Below are 11,441 nucleotides of genomic sequence, written 5' to 3' on the forward strand. Positions count from 1 at the left end.
CAGTCTCTGAATAGTGACTGTAGTGCTACTGCTACCAAGTATGACTACTGAGCACAGTTGAAAATGTTTTCGCATATGCTAATTCCTTATTTTTACATTGTATTTATATCTAAATTGTCAGATCAGATAGCCATTAAGACTGGACTTCCCTGGTGACGCAGTGGTTAAGAATCCACCTGCCAACGCAGGAGACACGGGTTTGAGCCCTGGTCCGGGAAGATCCCACATGCCGCGGGGCAACTAAGCCCGTGCACCACAACTACTGAGCCTGCGCTCTAGAGCCCACGTGCCACAACTACTGAAGCCTGTGCGCCTAAAGCCTGTGCTCCACAACAAGAGAAGCCACCACAATGAGAAGCCCACACACCATAATGAAGAGTAGCCTCTACTCATTGCAACTAGAGAAAGTTGTGGCTCACGGGGTCTAGAGCGCAGGCTCAGTAGTTGTGGCGCACGGGCTTAGTTGCTCCGTGGCATGTGGGATCTTCTCGGACCAGGGCTTGAACCCATGTCCCCTGCACTGGCAGGTGGATTCTTAACCACTGCACCACCAGGGAAGTCCATTAATATTTATGAATTTTGAAGAAAAAAAAGAACGATACGTCCCTATGTTTATACGTGTTGGTAATAGTTTGTCCTTTATACTTCAAGGTCACTTTTTCTGGATATAAAGTTTTTAGCTCACATTTTCGAGTTTCTTAAACGTGTTACTCCATGTTATCCCGCTTTAGGACTGGCTGTTGAAAATCTAATGATAACTTACTTTTCTTTTCCGTATACGTTATGGGTTCTTTTTCTCCTCCTTGGTGGTCACTGCCTAGATCCATTATCAGTGGAGATGCTAAATGGTGCTATCTTAATTCTGTCATCCTTTCTGCATTTATTAGCTGGAATTTTGGATTTTGCAAAACTGTGATTATGGTAGCATCATAGTGTTTGGATTTTCCCAGATTCTCACCCCAAAAAAAAAAAAAGGTGACAAAAACGCAACCAAAAAACTGAAACAGATGTATCCAAAACAATGGATAGCATGTCCAGAAGCACAAGTGACAAAGCACCCCCAGGAACTCCAAAACACAGATGGGTGCAGACAAAACAGCAGCTCCGAAAACAACCTGCAAAACCTGTGCAGGACAAAGCCAAGGTGCTACAGGTGTCTCAGACCCGAGAGCGGGAGTGGACAGTGGGATGGACCCATTTGAGAAGAGCAGGTGAAACAGGAATGGGTGTTCCTTCTCTGGCTGTGGGCGAGTCCACGGGGGCCGTGGGGAAGCCTGGAGGAGCTGGAGTGCATTGGCCCCCTTGAACTGGACGTGGACACAGACCAGTCAGGATTCTCTTCCAGGATTGGGCCCACCTTGAGGGGTGAGATAAAAACTGAGCAGCGAGACCTATGTGACATCAACCAGATGCAACATATGAATCCTGTTTAGGTACTTACTGGAAGAAACCAAGTGGAAAAAAAATTAGACAGTGGGATAATACGACTGCTAATTGGATAATTTGTATTAAATATTTATCGTTAACTTTTAGTTGTGATAAGATATATGTACAAGAAAGGTTCCTAGTCTTTTAGATATTCATAATGAAGTATTTGTGGATAAAATGATATCTTAGGGCTTTAATTTAGAATAATTTGGGGGCTGGGGCCATATAGCTGGAACAAGATTGGCCAAGTGTCAGTAACTGTTGAAGCTGGTGGATGGATATGTAGGCGCCCATTAGCGTTTTTCTCCAGGTTCTGCAGGACAGTCTAGTACCAGCAATCTGAGTGGGTTTAGGTGCAAATTAAGAATGGATAGCAAACGTGACTTACCATAGAATCTCTTAGTCCTTTTAGGCCTAGTCATTTATTTTGGGGAGTGTATAAAGTTACAATAAGCGTTATTCTTTAGGAAGCTTAAGAATACCCAAGGATAAAAGTAAGTTATTTGCTAGCTTCAGAGAATCCTCTAAATACTATTAAAGATCATCAAACCAATTCTGTTGTTGGAGTTGAGGCGGTTATTTCATTTTCAGGTCACTAAGGTCAAGGAGGTAATGTTCTTACAGTAGAGACTCAGCTCATTTCCCCAGATACGCTTGTTCAGCAGTGTTCTTATCAGAACTGGGAATGTAATGTTAATCATTAATTATTTTGACGCCTTGGCCATCTTGAGAATGTTTAGTGTTCAGCTTGTAGTGCTGTTGTAGCTGATTTTGTTAAAGCTGGTTATCTTTTCAGGAACAGACCCATGCCTTGCAAATAACAGGAGGCCTCTTTGGCCTGAGGTCATCAAAGTATTGCTTAGTACATGCTGCACTAATTGTCCCAAAGGGACCCTTTCCCAAATACTTAACTGACTCTTGATTATGACTAGATCTTGATTGTAGTCATAATAGACATTGCATAGAGGTTAAAACGGACTTGGTCTTGGTGAAAGATGAGGCAGCAGCTAAGAAAGGCTTTGTATATCATAGTTCTTATACACAAAGATCCTTTCATGTGACTTGTACACTGTTCCCCTGTGCATGTGCTGACTCGTCTTTCGATCTTATCTGCCTAGGCTTGGAGCAAGTATGTGAACAAGCTGGGTGACTTTGCCAAGCCAGAGAACATGGACTTGGCCGTGCAGTGCCTGAATGAGCTCATAGCCAGCACGCTGCACCACATCCCTGACGTCATCACTTACCTTTCACGACTCAGAAACCAGAGCATATTCAACTTCTGTGCTATTCCACAGGTGTGGATCGGGGAGGCCGAGGGGTCGGGGTGGTGTGCTGGGGATGGCATGCCTGGAATGCGTGTACTGTTTTGGTCTGTGTATTCCGGAATGTGGTTCCTCAAAAAAATGACTCTGGTGTATTTTCTTCTGCCAGGGGCAGGCACGTTCACAACACCTCCCCTCTGCCCCATGGCCATCACACTCAGGTCAGCCTTGAGGTTAAGCCTGCTTCTTTCCAGAACCTTCTAGAACCCTTTTTTCTAAACGAGCTAGTTTGATGTTTATCCTCACAATTAAATCTAGGGCTTTGAGTCAGATTTATGAGGAGTGCTGGGTGAAACACAGGTGAAGCTGTTACTAAAAAGTCTTATTTAAGCACCTAATTTTGGCTTTCCTTTCCCAGATCTTGGGATAACAGAACCTGGTCCTGTGGACCTAGGAGCTTATACTTTTTAAATGCCTTTACCAGTTATTTCCGTTTTTAACTCAAATAAAATGAAGAAAGTTATAAGATTTAACTGATTTGGAAGCATGGTTTCGTCTTGTTCTAATGACCAATCTGACCAGTTGATGGAACTAAACTCTTTATGCCAGACTTATGTTTCCATGTATCCTAGAAATAATTTACCTTGAGCATGGGAAACTACACGGCCCCCTTTCTTTTGTCCCCTGCCACCCCCATGCTACTTTTTTTTTTAATGTATAATGATTATGTTCGTTGTAGGAAAAATGGGGAGAAAAAACAAAATAGAAAAACCTTTCCAGATATTATTTTGGAATATCTATTTTTCAGATCTAATAACCCATTGCCCCAGCATGGAAAATGTTACATTGGCTTGTGTTTGTTTTTTCCAAATAAAAAGGAAATATCGTGACTAAACTATAGAATTACTCAAGACTGCAAAGGGCACTTGATTCTGTGTTTTGCTGAGAAGGGGAAACATGGGAAAGGGAGAGGTCTTGACATGCTTTCTTTATGGGTTTTTTCTCTTGGTTAGTTGCATCTTAGCCCTTCGGCACTTTCTACCGAAGGTTCTCTTCCCTTCTCATGATGATTGCTTACCGTGCAGTTTCTCACTTCTTTTCACGAAATGAGATGAATTAGTGTTTCCTCTCTCTCTCCTTATCTGTAGGTCATGGCCATTGCCACTTTGGCCGCCTGTTATAATAATCAGCAGGTATTCAAAGGGGTGGTGAAGATACGAAAAGGGCAAGCAGTCACCCTGATGATGGATGCCACCAACATGCCCGCTGTAAAAGCTATAATACACCAGTACATGGAAGAGGTGGGCTTTCATTTAATAATATCACTATTTAAACATTCCGTACTTGGATATTAGATGATCTTAACAGCTCACAGTGTTACGGCATTGGTGTTGGACGGGTTGGTGTCCTTTATTTGGAAGAACAGGCACAGAGCGCCGAGTGTTGGGAGCTGCCCGGTACCCTGGTCAGGGGGGATAAAGGAAGCCAGGCCTTAGGATGGAGCTCCCAGGAGAATCCTATTTTTTGAGCTGGAAGATGAAGTTAGAGGCCAACCAGGCTTTTTGTCTCACGGCTGAGGCGTGTGAAGCCAAGGCTGTGGCTGCTGACGCAGCATCTGACTGAGTGGATCCAGGACCCCAGGCCACACTCCCGACACCCGGTCCAGTACTTTCCACTATGGCAGGGACCTCAGTTGGAAAACCATTGTGGGGAATTCAGCAAAGGAAAACCATCAAGCTGCAACTATTTCTAAATTTTCTAATGCAGATCCCATTTCAGATGCCCAAACCTTCCTGTAAAATAGGACATGCTTGTTCTAGTGAACTCTCCAACTCTGGAGGGTGTAATACATGACTTGGTTCAAAAGAACATTTTCTTAGAGGCTAGAACTCTACTTGCCAGGCCCTGGAGTAAGGCTTCTCAAATGGAGGTGATCTGACTTCCCCCTCCCCTGGGGGACACTTGGCAATGTGTGGAGACATTTTTGATTGTCACACTGTGGTGTGAGTGGCTACTACCATCTGGTGCGTAGACACCCGAGATCCTTAGGTTGGTTCTTAGTGAAGACTGAAATACTGCAGAAGGAGATGAAAACGTAAGGTCTCCCTCCCCGCAGATCGCTGCTGCGCCTAGTTTTCTGACCCTTCCAGTCCCCCGGTTACGCTTTGACAGGGGTGAGATTTGTAGCAGCAGTTTCATCTAAACAGAATTCTACAAAACAACTCTTTCCTCTGATTCCCATTGCATATTGCACCTTCTCCTTGTATGTCCTCCCTGTCTCGCACCTGCCAAGTTTTGCACCTCAGCATTTCTGCCCGAGGCACCTATAGAACGTATAAGAGAAAAATCAGATTTTAAAAAAAATCCTAAAATTCTTTTGCTGACTAGATGAATATGTTCAGCCATTGACTAAAAAACTGCTACTGACGAGACTTGGGAAATTGGGGTTCACTGTTTAGCCAGCACTTATTTGGGGCGTACTCTGTGCCTGGCACAGCAGCCAAATAGGTGGATACTGTTAACGTCAAGGAAATTTGAGGCCCTAACCCCACGGCTGGGGCCAGAATTTGGACCCAGGTCTGGCTGGCTTCGGAGCCTACACTGTTCACCATGATTCTGAGGGCTTGAATTACCCTTTCTAAACTGAATAGTGCCTTTTTTAGGCGCTGTTTCTCTATTTTATGTAAATTAGAAACATTCTATGTGGTTTGTAGTTCAGAGAATATTTTAGTTTTGCAGTTTTATTCTGATCACTGATTTTAGAAAACGATGTTTAAAAAAACTGGTAGGCAGTTGCATACTATATTAAACTTCAGATTTTATTAGGTATTTTCCTTAACTACTGGAATTAAATCTAGTTGTGATTCACAGTTTGATTTAGAGCAGGGCTGGCTGACCCCCTGATTTTGTAAATGCCTTTTTATTAGGACATAGCCATGCCCATTTGTTTCCGTATTGTCCGCGGCTTCTCAGGACTCTACAGCAGCAGAGCTGAGTGGCTGTAACAGAGGGGGCCCACAAAGCTGAAAATACTTGCTTGGACCTTTAAGGAAAAGTTCGTTGACCTCTGATCTAGGGCATGAATTATTTTGTTTAAAATTACTCTAGGGACTTCCCTGGTGGTCCAGTGGTTAAGACTCCACGGTCCCAATGCAGGGGGCCTGGGTTTGATCCCTGGTCAGGGAACTAGATCCCACACGCATGCCGCAACCAAAAGATCCTGCATGCTGCAGCGAAGATCCCACACGTGGCAGCGAAGATCCCGCATGCCACAACTAAGACCCGGCACGGCCAAATAAATAAATGAATATTTTTTTTTAAAGTCTATAAAACTACTCTAGTGAAACTCAGGGTATTTTGGAGGAAATACTAATAAGTTGATTTGTCTCAAAAAAATGAAAATTTCTAAGTCTCAAGTAATAGAATGTGATAATGGTTTTAATATCAGCCTTAAGGACTTCTTTTTTTTTTTTTTTTTTTTGGCTGCATTGGGTCTTCATTGCTTCACGCAGGCTTTCTCTAGTTACGGAGAGCGGGGGCTACTGTTCGTTGCGGTGTGTGGGCTTCTCATTGTGGTGGCTTCTCTTGTTGCAGAGCACGGGCTTCAGTAGTTGTGGCATGTGGGCTCAGTAGTTGTGGCTCTCGGGCTCTAGAGCGCGGGCTCAGTAGTTGTGGCTCTCGGGCTCTAGAGCGCAGGCTCAGTAGTTGTGGCACATGGGCTTAGTTGCTCCGTGGCATGTGGGATCTTCCGGGACCAGGGCTCAAACCCGTGTCCCCTGCATTTGGCAGGTGGATTCTTAACCACTGCACCACCAGGGGAGCCCAAGGACATTCCGTCAATACAATTTCAAATGAAGACTTTTTGTATGAAGTCCACAAGTTGTCAGGCTTTTTGCTGGTGGCCAGACGTTAACTCTACTCCTGCATCTCCTCACTGACCACGTCTGTCCTTTGTAGTAAGAGGGGAAGACATTTACCCCTCAGGTCCCTGGTTGTAGCAGTAACGCACCTGCAGGGGACTTCAGAGTTCTCCTCTTGCAACTCTAAGGTGTAAAGGACGAGGTGGAGTGAAGCCCGGATCCTCTGAGCAGGGGAGCTGCCCCTCAGGCCCTCATCCTCTGGAGCAGCCCCAGCTGGAAACCAGTCTGGCTACCTGGCAGCTGGTGAGAAGCTCAACCAGCTATTCCGGGGCAGAAACAAATGCTCAGGCAAACAGCCAGAAACTTTTATTTCCTTCTCTGCCAAAGATGATTCCTTGGCAAGGCCCAACTTTTTCAAGCGGGTGGGGCTTCCCGTTTGGCTGTGGTCGGTGCAGAGCGGTGCCGTACTCTCGGTCCCTGTGGGTCCTTGTGACTCAGAGTGTGGTCCTCCTCCCGGCTTCTGCGTCCCCTGCCGGCATGTGAGCGGTTCAGTCCTTGAGTCAGAATGTGCCCATAGCAGGATGCCCAGGTGGCGCCTGTGAACACAGTTTGCAGAGCACGGCTCTAGCTCCCCACCTCGTTCTCAGTCAGCTGTGCGTTTAACCCTGTGAGCAAGTACGGAACCGGATGCTGTGAATTTGGGTTTGGATGCTGTGAACTCAGGATTGGATGCTGTGAACTTGCGATCGGATGTCTGAACTCGCTGCATTTTTGTCTGTGTCCTGACCCCCATCTAAGCACTCTTTCCCTCCTGCCCTCTTGCCTGAGCTCCTCCGCCTTTCTCCCCCGCCCCTGCCTCTCGGTGTATATCTGCGCTCAGGTCAGTCCCTGCAGACAGCAGGCACATCCCAACTCCTCCTGGGCTTCAGCTCTCTGCCTCCCCGCTCCCTCTCCTTTCCTTCACAGCTAAGCTTCTTGAAAGGACAGGTGTTCTTCTTCTTCTTCTTCTTCATTTTTTAAAAAATATTTATTTATTTAATTGGTTGTGTCAGGTCTTAGTTGCGGCAGGTGGGCTCCTTAGTTGTGGCTCAAGGGGCTCTTAGTTGTGGCATGCATGGGGGATCTAGTTCCCGGACCAGGTATTGAACCTGGGCCCCCTGCATTGGGAGCGTGGAGTATTAACCACTGCACCACCAGGGAAGTCCCAGGGCAGGTGTTCTTAATGTTATTGATTCCCTTTTTTTCCTCAGCCTACTTCATTGTAACTTTTGTTTCCTACCTTTGTCATTAGAACTTTTCTTACCTAAGTGATTTGATGATCTCCCCCCCACCCCACCGCGCACAGATCTCATGAGCACTTTCTTTACTCTTCGCTGATCCCACTGTATCCACTGTGGGTCTCTCTCCTTGAAGCCCTTTCCTTTTTTGGCTTCTGTGACACTTGACCCCAGTTCAGCCTCTTAGCCCTCTGCCTGCTCCTTTCTCCTCTGGCTCCTGGTGCTGGTGTTTCCTGGGCTTCGTTCTTGATTTTCGTGTTTCCTCACCACATAAGGGCTCTCCAGCTCCCCCAGCTCTGGCCTTGGTCATTAACTTCTTTTTGCTGTCTGATGACATTACCTTTCACCTAATCGTGGAATCCAGGTAGCCTGGAGGCTGTTGCATGTCCTCCTCTGTTCTCCCTAACCCGCCTCAGGAATCTCCACGTCCTGGCTGTTCCGGTTATGCTTTCATACTTGTCACAATTTTGTGCGCATTACCCTCTGACCGAGCACTTCTAGAACTTTACCTACAAAAAAATAACCAGAAAATGTGCAGCAATGCTTATTGGAGCATGCCTCGTTGGGAATGAATTGATTAAATTGTAGTACATTCATACTATGCAGCTTGTGTTTAAAAAAAGAATGACATTATTTTGTGGGTGCTAGCGTTAAAAAATGTCCATAAAAAATCGTGTGAGTGAAGGAAGTCAAATTATAGAACAATATGTTTGTAACCTATTAATTTAATAGGTTTACAATTTAAATAAAATTTAAAATAGGTATACAATTTAAATAAAATTGTGTGTATGTATAACTTAGTACGGATAATATAGAATGATATATATTTGTATATCATATATAATCATATATAGTACGTATAATATATAATACATCTCTATGACATTTTGTGTTTGTATAGAGGCTTATATGGGTGTAGCAAGAGGTATAAAAGGAACTACACCAGTATATCATATTACATTAATGTATGTATTAATATGTGACGGTTTGTACATTTATATGTATAGGCTAATAAGGACAAAGTGAGGGGGAATAATGTAAGGGAATTTTGATTTCTTTATTTTTGTTTTGCCTATTTTTATAAGCATAATTCCATCATCTACAATTTTTTCTTTTCTTTTTTTACTCTGTTTCATTAACTCTCTCTTCTTTTCCCCTCACACCCCTACAACACCCCTTATTCTAACCACCATTTGCACAGAAAAATACCATGAGTATTCTTTCTCCTGCTTTTACAGCAGAGGTTAATAAAATGTCACGATTACAGGGTATTCCCAGCTGATACTGATGAGGCAGGTACAGAAGTAAACTATTGGGTTATTTCCTATAAAAGCACTACTCTGTGGTAAAGTAGATTTAGTTTTTTCAAGCCTGCTAAGATAGAAGTTGCGGGATGGGGGAGGACAAAGAATAAAATAATTAAACTATAAAACTAAACTATAAACAACTATAGGATTGTTTTTTGGTTTTTTTTACATCGTGCAATAAGTGTTTTTTTTTTAATTAAAATATTTTTAAATTTTATATTGGATTATAGTTGATTTACAATGTTGTGTTAACTTCAGGTGTACAGCAGAGTGATTCATTTATACAAATACATATATCCATTCTTTTAGATTCTTGTCCTATATAGGTTATTACAGAATACTGAGAAGAGTTCCCTGTGCTATACAGTAGGTCCTTGTTGATAACCTATTTTTTTTCAGAGATTATTTTTTTAACATCTTTATTGAGGTATAATTGCTTCACAATGGTGTGTTAGTTTCTGCTTTATAACTAAGTGAATCAGTTATACATATACTTATGTTTCCATATCTTTTCCCTCTTGCGTCTCCCTCCCTCCCGCCCTCCCTATCCCACCCCTCCAGGCGGTGACAAAGCACCGAGCTCATCTCCCTGTGCTATGCGGCTGCTTCCCACTAGCTACCTCCCTTACGTTTGGTAGTGTATATATGTTCATGCCTCTCCTTGCTTTATCACATCTCACCCTTCCCCCTCCCCATATCCTCAAGTCCATTCTCTAGTAGGTCTGTGGCTTTATTCCTGTCTTACACCTAGGTTCTTCATGACATTTTTTTTTTCTTAAATTCCATATATATGTGTTAGCATATGGTATTTGTCTTTCCTTTTCTGACTTACTTCACTCTGTATGACAGACTCTAGGTCTATACACCTCATTACAAATAGCTCAATTTCATTTCTTTTTATGGCTGAGTAATATTCCATTGTATATATGTGCCACATCTTCTTTATACATTCATCCGAAGATGGGCACTTAGGTTGTTTCCATCTCTGGGCTATTGTAAATAGAGCTGCAATGAACATTTTGGTACGTGACTCTTTGAATTATGGTTTTCTCAGGGTATATGCCCAGTAGTGGCATTGCTGGGTCATATGGTAGTTCTATTTGTAGTTTTTTAAGGAACCTCCATACTGTACTCCACAGTGGCTGTATCAATTTACATTCCCACCAGCAGTGCAAGAGGGTTCCCTTCTCTCCACAGCCTCTCCAGCATTTATTATTTCTAGATTTTTTGATGATGGCCATTCTGACCGGTGTGAGATGATATCTCATTGTAGTTTTGATTTGCATTTCTCTAATGATTAATGATGTTGAGCATTCTTTCATGTGTTTGTTGGCAGTCTGTATATCTTCTTTGGATTAATGTGTATTGAGGTCTTCTGCCCATTTTTGGATTGGGTTGTTTGTTTTTTTGTTATTGAGCTGCATGAGCTGCTTGTAAATTGTGGAGATTAATCCTTTGTCGGTTGCTTCACTTGCAAATATTTTTTCCCATTCTGAGGGTTGTCTTTTGGTCTTGTTCATGGTTTCCTTTTCCATGCAAAAGCTTTGAAGCTTCATTAGGTCTCATTTGTTTATTTTTGTTTTTATTTCCATTTCTCTAGGAGGTGGGTCAAAAAGGATCTTGCTGTGATTTGTGTCATAGTGTTCTGCCTATGTTTTCCTCTAAGAGTTTGATAGTTTCTGGCCTTACGTTTAGGCCTTTAATCCATTTTGAGCTTATTTTTGTGTATGGTGTTAGGGAGTGATCTAATCTCAAACTTTTTACATGTACCTGTCCAGTTCTCCCAGCACCACTTACTGAAGAGGCGGTCCTTTCTCCACTCTACATTCCTGCCTCCTGTATCAAAGATAAGGTGACCGTATGTTCGTGGGTTAATCTGTGTGCTTTCTTTCCTGTTCCATTGATCTATCTTTCTGTTTTTGTGCCAGTACCGTACTGTCTTGATTACTGTAGCTTTGTAGTATAGTCTGAAGTCAGGGAGCCTGATTCCTCCAGCTCCGTTTTTCGTTCTCAAGATTGCTTTGGCTCTTTGGCGTCTGTTGTTTTTCCATACAAACTGTGAAAATTTTTGTTCTAGTTCTGTGAAAAATGCCAGTGGTAGTTTGATAGGGATTGCATCGAATCTGTAGATTGCTTTGGGTAGTAGAGTCATTTTCACCATGTTGATTCTTCCAATCCAAGAACATGTTATATCTCTCCATCTGTTTGTATCATCTTCAGTTTCTTTCATCATTGTCATAATTTTCTGCATACACGTCTTTTGTCTCCTTAGGTAGGGTTATTCCTAGATATTTTATTCTTTTTGTT

At 43.0% G+C, this 11,441-nt stretch overlaps 1 protein-coding gene across 3 annotated transcripts in view; it reads left to right on the top strand.

Moving 5' to 3' along the window:
* FDFT1 (farnesyl-diphosphate farnesyltransferase 1) overlaps positions 1–11,441 on the top strand; it is a 37,824-nt gene that overhangs the window by 23,528 nt on the left and 2,855 nt on the right. For all 3 annotated transcript variants that reach the window (XM_027087925.1, XM_027087926.1, XM_027087924.1), the window contains 2 exons: positions 2,547–2,723; positions 3,839–3,991. In XM_027087925.1, coding sequence (XP_026943726.1) covers positions 2,547–2,723; positions 3,839–3,991 — 330 coding nt within the window. The remainder of the gene's footprint in view (positions 1–2,546; positions 2,724–3,838; positions 3,992–11,441) is intronic.

Source organism: Aethalodelphis obliquidens, unplaced genomic scaffold (assembly GCF_003676395.1).
Source record: "Aethalodelphis obliquidens isolate GAN/ISIS:26980383/991018 unplaced genomic scaffold, ASM367639v1 scaffold61, whole genome shotgun sequence".
NCBI lineage: Eukaryota > Metazoa > Chordata > Mammalia > Artiodactyla > Delphinidae > Aethalodelphis > Aethalodelphis obliquidens.